Consider the following 17,851-nt stretch of genomic DNA (forward strand, 5'->3'; position numbering starts at 1 on the left):
ATCACTATGGGAGACCCTAAATTTCCTAAAGTATTCATTTTTTATTTATTAAATTATTTATTTTAGTTTATTTTTACCATATATTTTAATTTTAATAATTAATTTATTTTTATTAAGATAAATAATTTAAAAAGAGGAAAAAAAGATAATATGTCGTTTGGTGTGAACGGAAAGGTAAAGCGATTGGATAAAGAAGTGTGAAAAACAACCTTTCTTTTTCTTCATGTTAAAAGTCTATCTCTATCATAAATGTTTACAAAGACTTGACTTCGAATATCATGTAAGTTCAAGAACGGTGAAGCCTCGTTCTTAATCGTCTTTACTCGACTCCCAACTAGTATTTTCCCGTATTGAACTTGTTTTAAATTTTTTTACTCCACAAAACTGGAAAGTTTAACACGTTTTTTTGGATTTTTCTTTTGGTATTTATTTAACGTATTAAGTAGTGTGAAGAAAAAATTGTTTCTTTTCTTATACGTTAAGTACATCTCGACCATCGACTGACTTTACTTAAAAGCTGAAAAATATCACGTTTATAAGTAAAGTCAAGTCATTTGTTACGTGCGGAACGGAAGTACGACGGTGTCAAATACATTATATTGCTCAATGTGTTCGAAGGAAAAACTTCATCTACCTTCTCCATTCACACTTAAAATAATGCATGTGGAGGACTATATTCTATTGGGTGTGATTAGAGATTGACACGTGGCATAATTTCATTGGTTGAAATGAGTAATTCTAAAATCTTATTTCCATTTCCCAAGGCATGGGCAAGAATTTGAAGTGATAGTGAAATGTGGAAGGAAGAAAAAGTTTGGTCTTAACATGTGGATTAAATAATAAATGACCAATTAGAACGCACATGGAAAGCAAATAAAAGAAGAAAGGATAGACTATGGAAATGACTTGAATTTCCACGTTGAACTAACTTTATTTCTTTAGAAATGATGGTAGGTCGAATGAAATATCTCTCGATAGGCATTAAGAATTTGTTCGTTTTAATTGGTAGCCAAAGTAAGTGGCTTTCGTGTAAGGGCAAGGGCAAGGGCAAAGGCATCGTGAGCTACTAAGTGTGTTCTACCGAGGTCATCAGATAGCTATCTTGCACTGAGGTCTTATGTATTTTAATTAATTCTATCTTGATTGAATGTTGAAATAATAGTGTCGGAGTCTAATCATGTCTAGAAGTGGGTCTTTACGAATTAGTTTTAATCTCTTAAACTTTGAAAGACTTTCAACTTCTCCCTACCCTTTAATCTTCGGCTCAGATCGCCTAGTCAAATCAACTTAGACTCTAAACTATACTGTTTGGTTCTTTCTTCTAACCATGAACCTCTATTCCCTTTGGTTCTTGTTCGTTATTCTTTTTACGGTCAACAAAGACTCAACTCAAGATTCATTCATTCATTCGACCGTGAAGTCAAGACTAAACTCGACAACATTAATTTTCCTTTTCCTATTGAATCTTTCACTTTGAACTCGATCAACGAAAATCCGTTTCTAATTTTCATATGGATGTTATAAAAAGGAAAATTAGACAAAAAGTTGATAAAGTTCATCAATTTCATGGTAAAAATGGATGTTTTCCTTCAAAATTTTCAACATCGGTACCTTTTCAAACGGTGCGTTTCAATGTTTCCTTTCATTTTTCCTAATACTTCGAAACGAAACCGGCATCATTGTTATCGGATAAGTCAACAGACAAATCGCGGAGCGGCGATCGATGAGAAAAATCTACCGTTCTTTCGTAGCTCTAGCCTTCGTTCTCTTCACATCGGCGACGTCATGGGCGCAGCCGTGCGGCGGCGGCGGCGGAGGAGAACCAGAGAACGCGATGTGTCCAAAAGGCCTCTGCAGCGCCGGGTCGGGGTTCTGCAGATCCGGATTTGTGCGGCGATGTGGTTCTGATCTAACATTTGGAGGCCCTATCGGCGAAATCGGCGGCGTAATTAGCGCCTCCGATTTTGACGAAATGCTAAAACATCGAAACGATCGGAATTGCAAGAGCAATGGATTTTACAGCTACGAGGCTTTTGCGGTTGCGGCGGCGGCGTTCGACGGCTTTGGCACCACCGGGAATCTCAACACCAGGAAGAGGGAGGTCGCCGCTTTCCTCGCTCAAACATCTCACGAGACCAAAGGTTAATCATTCACTTCTAATTTACTGACTATTTTCTCTTATAATTATTGTTAAATTATAAGTTTTTTTTACTTCACTATGAAAAATTTAGAAGGAAATTTGATGGATTGACCAAAAGTTTGGGTCGAGATGAAATATGACCTCCTTTCAAATTACGTGCTCTCCTGATAAACGTATTTTCATATAATCCCGGATGACAACACAGAGTTAAACAATCTTAATTATATAAAGTTTTTGGGTCAATTGGTCAAGTTTTACGAGATTGTTCGCGGAAATATTTTGATATGAAATCAACTCAAGGGAAAGTTTTTGGAATAGATTACCTTGTTGATCAAGATTAGAAAAGGCTTGTTTTTAAACCCTGTGATTCGAATCACTCCACGGGTTTGATCAAATACCACTGAGATGACTACAACATGCCAGTTTTAAATATATGAATTTGCAAAGTAAAAGCTTAGCTATCAACAAAGCTAACATAGAAATTCTATTCTTTTCAATTCCACGATGTGACGTTAGAGCAATAACATGAAAGACTACGCTAACTAATTATAACTAATTATAACTTATAATTTAAAGACAAATCTCTAAAACTTAAAAAATACAATAACATTGACAATTTTCTAAAAACTTAAAAAATATAATAACACTTTTTTAAATCTAAATCATCCATGACGTAATTAAGACACCTTTCTTATTCTATTTGATTGATGTTGAATTTGTTTGATTTATTAATTTTTAAATGCGTTTAATAGGCCCTCATCGTTGATGTTAAGTTAAAAGAAATGGAATGTTTGTATAGGAGGATGGCAAACTGCACCGGATGGACCATATGCATGGGGCTATTGCTATATTAATTCAACCATCAAAGATGCTTCTTGTAGTCCTTCTACCAACTGGCCTTGTGCATCTGGGAAGCAATATTATGGCCGAGGTCCCTTCCAAATCACCTAGTAAGTTCGATGAAATTCTACTTTTAACCAAATATTGATTTGTATCATTGAAAGATGGCTTTTGGTTGATTAGTAACTTCAACTATGGGGCTGCTGGAAGGGCAATAGGGGTGGACCTGATAAACAATCCTGATCTAGTGGCTACCAATCCAACCATATCATTCAAGACTGCCTTGTGGTTTTGGATGACTCCTCAAGGAAACAAACCATCGTGTCATGATGTTATGACGGGTAAATGGGTACCATCCAATGAAGATATATCAGCTAAAAGATTGCCTGGCTATGGTCTAACCATCAACTTAATCAATGTTAGTGAATGTATTAATGGTACCGATGATCGAGCTGCAGATAGGATTGGTTTCTACAAAAGGTATTGTGACATATTGAATATCCAATATGGAGACAACTTGGATTGTGTAGGTCAACAGCCCTTCTAATGAAGAATGATTCGTAAGAAGTTGTAAGAAATGTAGGAAGGCAAAAGTAGATAGTAATTTGGAGATTATGATTCCTTTGATACTGGGTAATTTTCAATAATCGTAAACATTTTACTAGTAAAGAATATTTTTCTAATTATCAGAATGAAGCGCTCAATGACAATGACAATCAGAATTAGATCTGGAACCTCTTCTCCTTCGAGCTAAAACCCTTATATATATCCAATCTTATGGTGTGCAAAAGAGCTGGTCTAGTATTCTAGGAATTGATTAAACTATAATATAAATATTTCAGAATAATATGGAATCAATGGAATGAAATAATATATCACCTAATGACATGACCCATTATAAGTGGATGGAGCATGCCGTGCAAAAGCTATTAAATACTCCTTTTCATTGGAAAAGAAAACCCATGTACACGAGAAGAGACCTGTAGGGCGATGGAGATGGAGAGTAATTGGGGAGTAGAATTACAAGGATGCCGACACAGCACACGTGCAGTAATACAGACACTTGAACATTGCTTAGGCTAGCAATTGCAATCACCAAACCACGACACATGAAAGGTCGAGACTAGAGTGGATTTAGGAGTGCTTTAATCTTGATGTTTGATAGATAGATGTCAAGCCATCCTGGAAGTTAGAGGGGGCATGTGCAGGACGACTTTAGAAGAATCCCCCGGAATTTGGGGTAAAGCTTTTGGCTACCTAATGAAACATATGGTTCGGTTCACAGGCACAACTAGACTCAATAATAACTCTTTTTGATACTCTCAGTCTTTCAGGAGTTTCCTTTAGTCCTTTCCTTCAATGAAAATATATATATATATGTATATATTTTAGTTCTTTTTCTTATAGCTTTGAGTTTTAGAGCTAAAGTATCTCCTAATTTGATGTTACTTCAAAAAAGGATTGTTAATTGTTTCTGTAATGCGTACCTTTTGAACTGTACGATCACATGTTAGATCCATGAGAGCCTTGTTTGCAATGGACATGTTCAGTGTTCTGCGATGTACGTGGCCTCCTTTTTAATGTTCTGTTTTTTTGCCTCCAAGATTCTCCCATTCCATCTTTTTTCGCGCAACCTGATGCAAAGAAATTAAGCATCATTGCCTCCTGGTTGTATCCGGCTATCTACAATGTGGGAAATGATCTTTTTTATTTACTAACAAATAACTTAATTCCAAATTTTCATTTCATGTCAGGAGAACTCTTGAAAATCCAACCAACATTCAAAAGTGTTCTTTTTTTTTTTTAACTACGATTGAAATCCTATTTCCACCACAAATTTCTATGTTTATTGTGATGTTTTAAGCTTAGAAATATTATATTTTGGTCCTCCAATTTGTAAGTATTTCATTTTCCTTTCTAAGTTGCATGAACAATTATTTTAGTTCTTGCCAATTCACTAATAATTATAATCTAGATCAAACTAATCATACTCATCAAATAAATGAACCAAAAACCACATGCCATTTGTAAGAAGAATCTATCAGCACTTGTCATGGCTATATGAAACATGGGTGCCAATCCTTTGCCCCACGACAAGATTGAAGAGAAAGCAAACAAAATTTAACATTAAATTTCTGTTTCCTTTTCATTTTAGTATAAAAAAAGCTTCAGCATATGCATTGCACTTGCTCCTAAACGTGAGATTTGTGCAGCCTGAATTTTATATTCCAAACAAGGAGACAATTCAAAGCAAGAAATGAGCTGACCTTTCTCGGTTTTTAGAGCAAGAAAAGGACACTCCCGCCGGCCATTTCCCTGCTTCCAAGTTGCATTCATTGAAACCAACGCTCGCTGTCTCCTCCCTCTTATCTTCCCTGCAATGTGCCCCCATATATAAACAGATTCATAGAGTTTAACATCATCAAACTCAGCAGACTTCTCAAAGTTAAGCTTTCTAAAGCAACCAACAATGGCTGCTCGTTACCATTTACGATCAATCAGTCTACCCTCCAGATCCCATCCCACCACTCTCAGAATCGAAGAGCAACTGAGCAAGTTGAAGGCATTGGAGAGCTCATCTCCTTCAACCTCCAAGTCAATCTGCAATGGCCTGCAGGGACTGGACGATTTATACGCTTGTATGGACGAGCTTCTCCACATGGCTTCCACCAAACAGGTTTTATCGAGCCACCAGAACCGGGAATGGGTGGACGAATTGGTTGAAGGATTCATAAAGCTTTTAGACACCTGCGGCAAAACAAGAGACATGATATTGCAAATACAGGAACAAGCACAAGCTCTGCAATCCGCCCTTCGTAGAAGAAAGGGAGATTTGAGCATCAGAAACGCCATCGCTAATTACACTCACCTGAGAAAGAAGATGAAAAAGGAGGCACTGAAATTGATATCATCAACCAAGCAAATGGACGAGAAAATCGGATCAAGTCATCTGATGAATCAAGATCTCCATCTCTACGCCGTGAATCGAGCTCTAAAAGAATCCTGTTTCGTTACCATTTCCATCTTCGCATCCCTCTTGTCGATCGTCGCGATTCAATCGGTGAAATCGAAGCCAAACCGGTGGGCATTAGTCTCGAAAGTTCTGATGCGAAGGGGAGCGATAGCGAGCGAAGAAAACAACCAAATCAGCAACGAATTGGATGATGTGGATGCCGCAATAGACACTCTCGGCAATGGCGTCGACGCCGACAATCTGCAATCGGCGCGAAGAAGCTTAGAGGGATTAGAAATGGGCATGGAAGGGTTTGAGAACGGATTGAAAGGGATTTTCCGGCAGATGATCAGAGCCAGAGCATGTCTCTTGAATTTGATTTCTCAATAAGAGGAATTTACAATTTTACCCCTCTTCCAAGGTTCCGAAGGCATCCAAATTTTGAAGGATAGCCCGGTCATTGGATTTTGGTTTTTTGTACTATATCCATTATTCTAGGTAAATACTTTTTTCTAATTATCCCTATTTTTTATTTTTAATATAATTTCAAAATTAATTTGTTTTCCAAAATTAGTTTCTATCATATTTTCAAACAATCTCGATTAAAAAATATTTACTCCCGAAGAATATCTAAACTTTCTATACTGAAACTCCAGAGATTTACTTATTGATAAGTAGGCTAGCGACGTTCAACGTTTGGCACAAATCAAAATCGTAATAATTATATTCATATATTCTTTTTAAAATACTACGTGATTGTCATGTTTGTATTCATTTTAGGCTTGAATATTACTTAAGTTACTTCCTTTTTTAAGAGCGTCTTGGTAACTCTCCACAGGGACTAAATGGTCATTAAAAGCGTATCTTAAACTAGGATCGATTGCAAATTTATTATCCTACATTTATAAGTTGTGTACATAAATTTGTTTTGCCTTTTGAACGTAGATCTTGAAACCAATCTAACTGGGTTTGATAGGATTATGCAAACTTTTATTATAGGCTTTAAATTAAAAATGTGGATTAAAAAAGGAATATATACAGTTAAGCACCAAGGTTTTTTTTTTTTTTTTTTTTTTTTTTTTTCTTTCTAATACAACCACATTTTTCAAGAGAAAAAAAAAAAAGAAAAACAAGGAAATATAAACAAGCATGTCTTGGTCTTGGGCATCCAAAATGAAAAAAGAATGTGGGCTAAGCAAGATCCAAACACAGACTCATTTAAACAAAGGCCCCCCTTTCTTTAAAACAAAGAAGAAAGGAATCTAGGAAATGCACCTCATCGAGTACACGTGCGAATCAATTGAGGGTGCACCGTAAACCCTAGGATGGTCACTCTCCAGACCATAGTCCATCATCGGACGGTACTCAAGATCTTCATCATGATCGTATATGAACTCTGGAACCTCGATCTCGTTCCTCCGTACGTGCTCCCACAGCAGATCAATTCTACTCACGTACTTTATCTTCCCATACATCCTACCACATCCAAACATTCCCTCTCATTATAAACTATTAACATAATACTATCAACAAACCATCATAAAATTATTCCTACTTTTCCTTTTTAATATTTTAATTCTTTTTTTTAACATTATCCCTTTATTGGGTAAGGTGTATAAAATAATGTCTTTGAGTGCATTAAAAAAAATGTAAATATTTAATTAAACTTTTCAATTTTATTTCTAATACATTTATAAATTTTAAAAATACAATTACATATTTTAAAAAAAAAAAGAATATATGCATGAAATCACAAGAAGTGCTTTTATAGTATATTATCAGTTTTTTTCTTAATTTAGGAAAATACAGAAAAATGTTTTAATTTACGTATTCATAAAAATTACATTATTTTCTATGATGCAAAAAGAAAATATTGGGAATAAGAATATAGGGAAAACCTGAAATTGATTGAAGAAGAAGGGTTAGAAAATATACTCGCTAGTGAAGAAAATGCGGCCGAGTGTGGCGAGGAAGAGCCTGGCCTGGAGGTCTGGGTGAACGAAGTACACGGCCTCGAGATTAGCCTTGACGGTGGCCGGAATCGCTTCATAGATTGATCGGAGGGCGGCGATTCCGGGGAAATTTTGGCTCCTTTGAACGTCGGTGTGAAAGTACAAGATCGTAAAACGCTTGTTCTTAAGCCTAGGTAAGATCTTCTCCTCCAGATGCTTCTTCACCACATCCAAACTCACAATCCGCGCTGATTTTCAAAAAAGAAACATCAATCTCGTCGCTCAAAACAGCTAGAAATTTAATCAGAGCACAGCAGTACAAATATGCAGATACTTCTTAAGCACAGTCAAGAACAAGAAAACAGAAACAGAACAGAGCAAGAAAACCGAATCAGAGCGTAGTAAGGCAAATCTACATACGCTTCTCTGCGAAAATTCAATTTGATAAAAAAAAAAAAAAAAAAAAAGTAAATAAAAGCAGACCAGAGCAAGAAAATCAAATCAGAGCAGATTACGGAAAATTCCAGATGCTTCTTGAGCACATTCAAATGTACAGTTCGCGCGGATGACAACGAGAAAAATTTGATTTCATCCATGAAAAAAGCAAGAAAACAGAAACAGATCATGGTAAGGCAAACATACAGATGTTTCTTGAGCACATTCAAACTCAATGGTCAAAAGAAACGACAAAAAATTAATTTCATCGATAAGGAATGAGAGAGAGAGAGAGAGGAAACCTGGAAAGAATTTTCCGGTAATGCGGAGAATCCGGCGGCCTTGTTTGTCTCTGCCTTTAATCTTGAAGACATCGAGGTTTTCGAGTTGGTTTTGCTCCGGCGGAGGAGGCTGAACCTGAGCGGCCATATGAGACGAATTCCAAGTAGAATCAGAAGGAAAAAGCGAGTAGCGTTGAGAGAATGGTTAGGGATAAGGAGGGAGTGAAGGGATTTTGGTGGAGAACGGAATTGGAGGATGAGATTTGGAAAATAAAGGAAGAAATAAAGATGATCGGGAGAGGATTAAAAGGGACTCCAGATCATTGGGCGGAAGAGGCGAATGGCGCGGACGTGGGGGCAAAGATTTTTGTCACACAAGAATATTCGGTAGCATCTTTCCCTCCCTAGATCCAACCTCTCTCCCCCCTCATAAATTTCGCTCAGTTAAAATTCCTCAAATTACAACTTTACCCCTATGTCTTTCTCCAAATTACACCTTTACCCCTACGTCTTTAATAAGTTCTCGACGTTAAGGATGGTTTCGTAAATCACCAAATTTATATCTCATACATATTTAAATTATGAATTTAATCTTTAATTTATTAAATATAAAATTAATTAATTTTTCAAAAAAAATATATTTCAACCTATTGAACATAAAATTTAAAATTTAAGAATATTAAATTAATGTTTTTTATTAAATTAAAAAAAATAAAATTGGGTTATTTTTAATTTAATTTTAATTTGGCGTTTATTATTTATTTCTTTTATGAATATAGAAATTTCATTTTAATTTTTATGGACTATTGGTATTATAAATAAATATTATGGTTGTCATTTGATAACAACCTCCTTATTTGATAAATAAATTAGGAGATGAGCTGTCATTCTTAGCCCAAATTACGTGGAAATATATATATATATATATATAAATCCACATCTATAATAAATATTCAGATTAAAAACAGATATTTCTCAATTAAAAAAATACAATAAAAAATAAGACCATAAATATTAAATAATGAAAAAAAATTTAATTAGCATTTCCCTAGCCGACGCGTTTTAAAGCATTGAGGGGAAGTCCAAAAAGGACAATATCTACTAACTGTGGATCTGGGTCGTTACAAGTAGTACCAGAGCCAGACACCGGACGATGTACCAGCCTTCTCGCTGTTCCCTAAAGAGGTTAGACACGAGGCGGTGTGCCAGTAAGGACGCTGGGGGCTGGAGGTGGATTGTGATGTCCCACATTAACTGGGGAGAAGAACAAACCACCGTTTAGAAGGGTGTGAAAACCTTATAGACGTCTTTTAAAGACTTGAGGGAAAGCCCAAAAAGGAAAATATCGGCTTGGATTTGGGTCGTTACATTCTATTTCCACGTAAAATTATATTTTTAATTAGCAAGAAAGTAAAAAGTGAAGTTTTGAGGGCTAAATTATAATTAAATCAATTAGAAGGACTAAATTGAAATTTTAATTAAAAATTTAAAGTCTTGAATAATTAATTAAGCCGATCTGTGGGCGGTGGGGCCCACGAGAGTGGGACAAAAAGAAGCGATCAACTTTGAAATGTAAACCTTATCTTCAAAAAAATTAAATACATTTTTTTCCTTTAATAGCGATATCTTCCAAAAAAAAAAATTGTTTTATTATTTTATACATTTTTTCTTTGATTAAAAAATAAATAAATAATTGTAATTCTTTTGTTGTTTACTTAAATGGCATTTAAATAGTTGGATTATGAAAGATTTTCTTTATCTATCTAATTACTAATTTTTCATCTTAATTACTATTGGTCGGGTATACTTGATTCTGACAACTCAAGTCAGCTCTACTCGAATTATAAAGGTTGGGTATCTCGAATTAACAAAGTTGGGTTAAATTAATTTTCGAGAACCAAATAGGTTTAGATTTCAAATTTATCCGATAAGTTTTCGACCTGGATAAAAAAAAATGTAATTAATGTACATTGAGACCATTTATGTTAGGTTAAATAATTATGATTTATTTGGGTTGTTTTGAAACAAAAATGAATTATTTTTAAGTATATTATTTATATTTTACGGATTTTTAATACATTTTTTTAATTAGAATTTTGGTCTGGGTGGGTTGTAAAACAATTTCGTGTTGGATTGAGTTACCAATCCAACCAACCGAACTTTTGGGTTGATCAAAAGATTCTCTTAACCCAACTTGATCAATGTACACCTATAGTGCGAGGGTAAAAGTTCATGTCTCAAAAACTACTTGAACTAATTTTATCATGAAAATTATGTTCTCAGCTCGCTCTTTGAAAAGCTCAAAAAATGGTTAGTTTATTAAATTGATATAAAAATCACTCCAAATGAAAATATTACAGGTTGGGTTGGTTGGGGATTTTTTTTTACCGAACCCAAAAGTTCGGATTGAATGGATCCGTGACCCAACCTAACTTGAAACTTTTCACAACCCAACCCTCAAGTTGGGTTGTAAATTTTTTTTTAAGTTTTATTTATCTACAATTTATAATTATTCGAATACAATAAAATATATTAAAAGTTGAGAAACAAACTTGAATAAATCTATAATTATTAAAATAAATAAATAATAAAAAACAACGAGCGAAAATTGTAACATATTTATATAGTTGAACATTGCTGACATCTTTTATAATTGGTTAAAGTAACCAAAATAGAAGAATAGATAATGAAATTAAATAAACAATAAAAATGATTAGTTTAAAAGTACTATATATAACAAAAATAAAAAATATATGGAGAGTCTAAACTATTAGAAAAAATAAAAAAATATATAAATAATGGTATAATATAAAAGAATTTTTAATATTTTTTGGTTCAAGTCAACTCGAAGGTTTTGTCCACGAACCCGAAACCGAATTCGTTTGAGTGTAGAAAAATAAACCCAACCCTACCCGAAATGCTAATCCAACCCAACCCAACCTCGAGTTGGGTTGGTTCGGGTTGTCGGGTTGAATGTACACCCCTAGAAAAGATAGACATCATCACAATTCACAATTCATCTAGAATTGAGAACGAGTCACATGTGATCATCTAGTAAAGTATTAATATTCTTAATTAATAAATTTAAGAAATAAATTAAATCTTTGTTGATATAATAATTTTATACAAAACATAGGTTAATAATTTTGATGAAATTATTTATATAGAGTTACAAAGTTGGTGATATAATTAGTAAATTTGATGCATAATTCAATTATTATTATTATTATTATTATTATTATTATTGTTGGAGAGAAACCGTTGGTCAAAATTTTCTTTAATTTATCTCAAAACAAAGAAATATATATTTTTTTTTTTTTTGGGTTTCTTGAAATTATTAATGTGACCAAAAGATTTGAGTTTGGTGGCAATTGGTTCCGTTCCACGATTAGAGAGATCAGCTGCTGCCATCGATTCAACGTAGATTTTGGAGCTAGGGTTTCTAATTTCCATTCATTTCATCTTCCCTTCCTTCAATCCTCTTCTGTAATTCGTTCCTCTTTCACTTCCGCCGGTGACCGACCTCCCGCGCCCGGGAGGGATAACACCATGGCTGGTGGCGATGGAGCTGTCTCCGCTGCTCCCGATACGACCTCTCTCGATGGCATCAAAGTCAACGTCAACATTCGATGCTCCAATGGTTCCAAGTTTTCTGTTCTTGTTAATCTTGATTCTACCGTTGGATCCTTTAAATCCGTTCTTGCCGAACAGAGCGAGGTTCCGCCCGATCAGCAGCGCCTCATTTACAAGGGTCGGATTTTGAAAGACGATCAAACCCTACAAAGCTACGGTGTGTTTCTATTGGATTAATTCTGTGTTTTCTGCATTGAATTCTGGATGCTTCACAAATCTGGCCTCTCTTTCTCTCTTTTTTTCGCTTTCTTTCTGATTTTGTTGTTGTTTGCATTGATTTTTATTTTAAAAAAATGTTCTCTGAATATCGGGATGTCAGGTTCTTGATGTATTGTTCGAAGTCCCTTCTTTCTCCTTCGTAATTGTTCGTATGATGTTCTTTCTGTTAGGGTTAGAGGCAGATCACACCGTCCATTTGGTTCGTGGATCGGCACCTCCTGCCCCGCCGACCAATCCTGCTTCTGCGCCCAATGCTGGCGGTCCGAACACTACTTCGAGTAACGCAAGAAGTGTTGGATCGAATGAAGGTGGAGCACTGGGGGGAGGACTTGGTTTGGAAGCTTCCCTATTTCCTGAACTTGGTTTCGATGGGCTTGGTGCCACTGGTGGATTGTTTGGGGCTGGCCTTCCCGATTTCGAACAGGTGCAGCAGCAGCTGACCCGCGATCCCAACATAATGAGAGAAATAATGAACATGCCTGCCATACAAAACATCATGAATAATCCAGATATCATGAGGAACTTGATCATGAACAATCCTCAAATGCGTGAGATAATGGATCGTAATCCTGAGCTCGCACACATTCTCAATGATCCCAGTACTCTCCGGCAGACGCTTGAAACTGCAAGAAATCCCGAGCTTATGCGGGAGATGATGCGGAATACTGATAGAGCAATGAGCAACATTGAGTCTTCCCCTGAAGGTTTTAATATGCTTAGGCGCATGTATGAAACTGTTCAAGAGCCATTTCTAAATGCAACAACTATGTCTGGAACTGCTGGAAATGATGGCTCGAACCCCTTCGCCGCACTTTTGGGGACGGGTGGGACGGGTGGGGGTGTGACCAATAATGCAACATCCAATGTATCTACTACTACTACTAATGATACGACTAATGGTTCTCCTTCTCCAAATACAAACCCACTTCCAAACCCATGGTCCCCTGCTAGCAGTAAGCACTACTTTGTTTGGATTTAGTTGATATCATATTTCCAATACGTTTCTATTACTAGGAATTTCAGTTATTGCCATTGTTCCACATGCCTGTGAGATTGCTGCTAATTTTTCTGACACTTTGCTAACTGCTTTAGAATCTAAGTTTCCCATGTATCAAATTTTCTTCCATATCTTAGTTCTAGAGAATGAAGGTATTTAACAGCAGTTATTCAGCAGCTGGCGGTACCCAAACTAACTCTACAAGGTCGAATCCCACTCCAAATGTTAGTGCTCAAGCTCCCACTGGTTTAGCTGGGCTTGGCCTTCCAAATCTTGAGGGCATGTTGGGTGCAACACCAGATGCCACTGGTTTGAATCAGTTGATGCAAAACCCAGCTATTTCACAGATGATGCAAAGTGTCATGTCAAACCCTCAATATGTGAACCAGGTACTCATTTGGTATTTCATTAGAATTTAAAGATGATGTGGATATTCTATGTTTTCTTACAATATCTCCCGTCAGATTCTTGGTCTCAACCCTCAATTGCGCGGCTTGCTAGATTCCAATCCTCAGCTCAGAGAGATGATGCAGAATCCTGAATTTCTACGTCAGTTGTCCTCCCCCGAGACAATGCAGGTAAATGGAATAGATTCTTGTGACTGCCATTTCAACATCCTCTGTCTATTTATGTTCCCTCAATCCAACCTCATCCTTTGATTCCTATAACCTCAATATTCCGTACGTGGATTTTCTGATTTATTTTCTTTCTCCCGGGTCTTTTTGCAGCAAATGTTTACGTTGCAGCAACAACTTCTGTCACAGCTTGGTCGCCAGCCCACCCTGTAAGTAATCTAGTAAAAAACCTCATGTGTAGATTGTTTAAGCAGCCTTGCCAGGACCTAGGTTTTATCCTAATATTTTTGCTAGGCATGGAGTTATGTTGATATTGATGATTGATTTGTCCTCCGCTTAATTGAGTTGAATCAAGTTCTTAGTTGTTCTTTATAAGCATATCTTCTATTGTAATTATAGTCCTTGTGATGGGGCAAACAGGCCTTCTTCAAGATGCGTTTAAAATTTTTAATGCTGAATTAAAATGAACATCAACGCCACTTCAAGGGTGCTTGCTAGGTTATTGGTCCCCTTTCAGTACTTTTTATGGTTCAAACGGAAGTTTTCTTGTTTATTATAAAATAAACGTTGAAAAAAAAGTGGCAGTCATCTTTTCATTTGAACATTTAAATGTAGATTGGGTCTACTGGGAAAGAGTTCTTATATGAAAATCTTGTTATGAATTTTGACCTCTTTGTCGTCTTTTTTAAATGGTTTTAACACTTTAGATCAACTTTTTTAATTGTTAGATTTTTTCCAGGTGAGCGGATTTAATTGGTTGATTACATTGCATATTTGGTGATGATAGTCTAAAAACATTAATTATTAACAAGAATTTAAATCCTATTCTTAAAATAGTTTTTCTTTTGATAGTTGAACCATCTAAATAACTCAGTGTGAATGCTACAAGAAGGTGAAAGGAATTTTCAATTCTTGTTAGTCTGTATCGTGATAAGTGATAACATTCCAATCCACCTTCTAAGAATACCAGAAAGAACGATGGCCACAGTGGTTAATGCATTGATAGTAATGCAGCCTTCATGATTGAACTGGTTGTTTCACATTTGGAAAGTGTCCAAAAATATGCAGTAGATATCAGGATCGTTTATAATTAGTAAAGCCTTGGAAAATTTTGTTAGAAGAGTTTAAGCTTTTCTTGTTTTCTATGTATTGTTCTTTAATGAAACAACGGTAACTCACACAAGGACTTGGTGAGTCAAAAAAATTTCTACAATCATAGGGCAACTATATATGAATCAGATTTTCCTTTAACAACATGAATTGGATTTTCCTTTTAAGTGACTTTTGCACACGTAACAAAAGAAGAAAAATAATAATGATTCTGAAAAGCTTATTATTTGATCTCCCCGATTCTTTTCTTTAACTATCATTATTTTTTGTTAATAATTGGCCCTTCTTATCTTAAAATCCACTTGCTATGACTGCCAAATAATTAGATTTAATCGATTGTCATAAGAAGGAAAAAACCAGTAATTGTGTGTTAAAATAAGAGTTTTGTATTTCTTTGGTGATGGAGTCGCAGAGGTTTGTATTAGCTTTTGGCCAGTCTTTTGTTAGTGATGTCGTGGGCTGTTTTATTAGGTCATGAAGCTGGTCCTAAGTTCTATTTGATGGGATTTTGCTTCATGAATTTAGTGGTATTGAGGGTCTTCTTTCATTTTTCTATATGTAATGTTTCATTTAATCCATGAAAATTTCTGTTTTCTTCAAAAGAACTATATAAAAGTAATACATTTCTTTGGAAATTTGTAGTTTATCGTGAAACTTCTATCCAAAGGTGCTATAAGCTTAACTTGTAGGTTCTATAGCTAAGAATCTCATTCTTGAGAATCCTTCAACAAAGGTTAAAAACATTTTGAAAATATGTCTTACCATCCAGCATGACTTCACAAACACTTGTTTTTTGCCCCGATAGCTGACTTTTCTATTGGATGCTAGTTGGCCTGGGTTGAGCCACTTCCTTTGATTCGTTTTTCTTCCTTCTTTTTGGTGATAAGAAACATACCTTTCATTATCAAAGGAGGTTTACAAAAAAGGGGAGGTGAGATATCCCACAAACCAAAACACTTCCTTCGATGCGTTTTGATCAGCTATTTCTGTTTAATCATCAGTATAAAATCTTTGTAGGTCATAGCATTCTATAATTTGCAGAACTTGCTTATTGATATAGCTCATATATGTATGCATAGCTAGTGATCAGACATGAACATGAGAATCTGTTTGGCAATATAATTGATTGCTTATTGAATTGTCTGACTGCAGTACCTCAAACTCCCCTTTATTCATAAAGAGGATGATAACCACAATAAGTTGCTCTCGGATTTGGAAACTTCACCAATTTGAAAGAATTTCTTTGCTCAATTGATGTTCATTTCATTAGCTTTCCTGACTGGAATTATCGTATGTATTATCCTGTATAATGATTGGATTCTTGGAATCTCTGATATTTGGTACACTTAACTGTTTCTTATTTGTTCATAGTTGTTGCAAATACTTATCTTCTTATTTTTTCTTTTTGTAGAAACCAAGGTCAGACCGGTGGAGGCACAGGTAATCTACTCTATAAATAGGTTTACAAGTATTGATGTTGTAATACCATTACGATAGGCAGTTTATGAGGGTTATTCTGTGTATTCTTCATAGTACGTTTTGAATATGCTGAATTGCTCAAAATTTTAAGTTTCTCTTTAAGTGATGAATCTGATAATATATACACGCCAGAAGCTTCATGACGTGAAACACAAATTGATTGGTGGCTTTTGATGTTTAGGGGTGACTTAGAGACAACAGTGGTTCTAGTGGAAGATATATATATATATATATATATATATATATATATATATATATATATATATATATTTAGTTTAATTTGAGTTACTCTTACCACGATGCACATAATGATGAACCTCTAAGTAGCATTGTGTCTCTTTATTTGTGGGGGTGGGTGAACAAACTAGCGTTCTTGTTTTGGTTTAATACTATTCTCTTAATGATAGGAGCCGCGAACAATGCGGGGTTGGAGATGTTGATGAACATGTTTGGTGGACTTGGTGCTGGTAGCCTAGCCATGCCCAACCGATCCGATGGTTGAATCTCTTGCCTTTTGCCTCGTATCTTCCGTTGTTTTATTTTGACTAAATTACAAAATATATCCTTTTATTTTCATCTACATTCCACTTAATGCATTACTTTGGACAGTACCGCCGGAAGAACTGTATTCTACACAACTCACACAGCTGCAAGAAATGGGATTCATTGACAGACAGGAGAACATACGAGCACTGATTGCTACCGCAGGAAATATCCATGCTGCAGTTGAACGATTACTGGGGAATTCGGGGCAGTAGTCGATTGACCCATCGGTATTGCTGATGCCTTTGATGCTGCCCCATCAAATGCTGTCAGAACAGCTGAGGTAAGTGACTTTGGAGGCGAAATTGAAGTCGATTGAGTCCAAATTTTGGTACAGGAGCGGCAAAGTCGGGAATACGATCACTGAATTATATAAGGTCTCTCTTTCACAGGTTGTTGGAGTTCCTGTAATACATATTCTCGTACATGATAACGAGATGTCATATGATTGTGTGGAAAATATGTTTATTTTTAGATAATATTTGTTGTTCTTTCTTATGGTTCATGAAATTTGGTTGATTGGAGTTGCTCTTTTGCTAATATTTATTCCCCTGGGTGCAAAATGATGGGTTGTTACTGTCACTAGTAAGCGCTCTAGGTCTAGACGACTTGTTTGACCAATTATTGGGTCTCGATATTTTGGAAGGTTCTAATTGATGGTGATATATATAAGTCTGGTAAGATGGCCAGATGC

The 17,851-nt window shown here is 35.6% G+C and overlaps 4 protein-coding genes across 6 annotated transcripts; 3 read left to right on the forward strand and 1 right to left on the reverse strand.

Moving 5' to 3' along the window:
* The first annotated feature begins 1,664 nt into the window (after positions 1 to 1,664).
* LOC111810660 (basic endochitinase C-like) lies at positions 1,665 to 3,753 on the forward strand. The gene is made up of 3 exons (XM_023697403.2): positions 1,665 to 2,141; positions 2,940 to 3,090; positions 3,164 to 3,753. The coding sequence occupies exons 1-3, from the start codon at positions 1,724 to 1,726 to the stop codon at positions 3,525 to 3,527; spliced, it is 933 nt and encodes a 310-aa protein (XP_023553171.2). The 5' UTR covers positions 1,665 to 1,723; the 3' UTR covers positions 3,528 to 3,753.
* A 1,694-nt stretch (positions 3,754 to 5,447) lies between these two features.
* On the forward strand, positions 5,448 to 6,467 carry LOC111809869 (uncharacterized). Its single transcript, XM_023696332.2, has one exon. The coding sequence runs from the start codon at positions 5,451 to 5,453 to the stop codon at positions 6,321 to 6,323; it is 873 nt and encodes a 290-aa protein (XP_023552100.2). The 5' UTR covers positions 5,448 to 5,450; the 3' UTR covers positions 6,324 to 6,467.
* Positions 6,468 to 7,071: 604 nt separating this feature from the next.
* On the reverse strand, positions 7,072 to 8,939 carry LOC111810863 (uncharacterized). The gene is made up of 3 exons (XM_023697674.2): positions 8,623 to 8,939; positions 7,869 to 8,133; positions 7,072 to 7,409 (listed from the first exon to the last, which is right to left on the reverse strand). Exons 1-3 carry the CDS (start codon positions 8,747 to 8,749, stop codon positions 7,196 to 7,198), a joined length of 606 nt encoding a protein of 201 aa, XP_023553442.1. The 5' UTR covers positions 8,750 to 8,939; the 3' UTR covers positions 7,072 to 7,195.
* A 2,989-nt stretch (positions 8,940 to 11,928) lies between these two features.
* On the forward strand, positions 11,929 to 17,703 carry LOC111809818 (ubiquitin domain-containing protein DSK2a). 3 transcript variants are annotated; one of them, XR_015411649.1, is made up of 8 exons: positions 11,929 to 12,391; positions 12,624 to 13,406; positions 13,625 to 13,839; positions 13,915 to 14,028; positions 14,179 to 14,234; positions 16,288 to 16,425; positions 16,547 to 16,575; positions 17,022 to 17,111. XR_015411649.1 is itself a non-coding variant. In XM_023696253.2 (8 exons), exons 1-8 carry the CDS (start codon positions 12,151 to 12,153, stop codon positions 17,370 to 17,372), a joined length of 1,677 nt encoding a protein of 558 aa, XP_023552021.2. In that variant the 5' UTR covers positions 11,935 to 12,150; the 3' UTR covers positions 17,373 to 17,703. The 3 variants fall into 3 exon arrangements, 2 of the variants coding, with proteins under 2 accessions (XP_023552021.2, XP_023552023.2); XM_023696253.2 differs by lacking the exon at positions 16,288 to 16,425 and adding an exon at positions 17,224 to 17,703 and having other exon boundaries at positions 11,935 to 12,391; XM_023696255.2 differs by lacking the exon at positions 16,288 to 16,425 and adding an exon at positions 17,224 to 17,703 and having other exon boundaries at positions 11,936 to 12,391; positions 13,628 to 13,839.
* Positions 17,704 to 17,851: the final 148 nt, after the last annotated feature.

The sequence above is a fragment of the Cucurbita pepo genome, chromosome 14 (assembly GCF_057944985.1).
Source record: "Cucurbita pepo subsp. pepo isolate OVF chromosome 14, ASM5794498v1, whole genome shotgun sequence".
Classification (NCBI taxonomy): Eukaryota; Viridiplantae; Streptophyta; class Magnoliopsida; order Cucurbitales; family Cucurbitaceae; genus Cucurbita; species Cucurbita pepo.

Excerpts from the sequence above, each read along its gene's own strand:
- LOC111810660 (XM_023697403.2), top strand. The coding sequence starts at position 1,724 with ATGAGAAAAATCTACCGTTCTTTCGTAGCTCTAGCCTTCGTTCTCTTC. Across the intron at positions 2,142-2,939 it reads AACATCTCACGAGACCAAAG|GAGGATGGCAAACTGCACCG; the intron begins GTTAATCATTCA and ends ATGTTTGTATAG. Across the intron at positions 3,091-3,163 it reads GGTCCCTTCCAAATCACCTA|TAACTTCAACTATGGGGCTG; the intron begins GTAAGTTCGATG and ends TTGGTTGATTAG.
- LOC111809869 (XM_023696332.2), top strand. The coding sequence starts at position 5,451 with ATGGCTGCTCGTTACCATTTACGATCAATCAGTCTACCCTCCAGATCC.
- LOC111810863 (XM_023697674.2), bottom strand. The coding sequence starts at position 8,749 with ATGGCCGCTCAGGTTCAGCCTCCTCCGCCGGAGCAAAACCAACTCGAA. Across the intron at positions 8,134-8,622 it reads TACCGGAAAATTCTTTCCAG|CGCGGATTGTGAGTTTGGAT; the intron begins GTTTCCTCTCTC and ends TTTGAAAATCAG. Across the intron at positions 7,410-7,868 it reads CGCATTTTCTTCACTAGCGA|GATGTATGGGAAGATAAAGT; the intron begins GTATATTTTCTA and ends TGGATGTGGTAG.
- LOC111809818 (XM_023696253.2), top strand. The coding sequence starts at position 12,151 with ATGGCTGGTGGCGATGGAGCTGTCTCCGCTGCTCCCGATACGACCTCT. Across the intron at positions 13,407-13,624 it reads CCCATGGTCCCCTGCTAGCA|CAGCTGGCGGTACCCAAACT; the intron begins GTAAGCACTACT and ends GCAGTTATTCAG. Across the intron at positions 17,112-17,223 it reads CATGCCCAACCGATCCGATG|TACCGCCGGAAGAACTGTAT; the intron begins GTTGAATCTCTT and ends TACTTTGGACAG.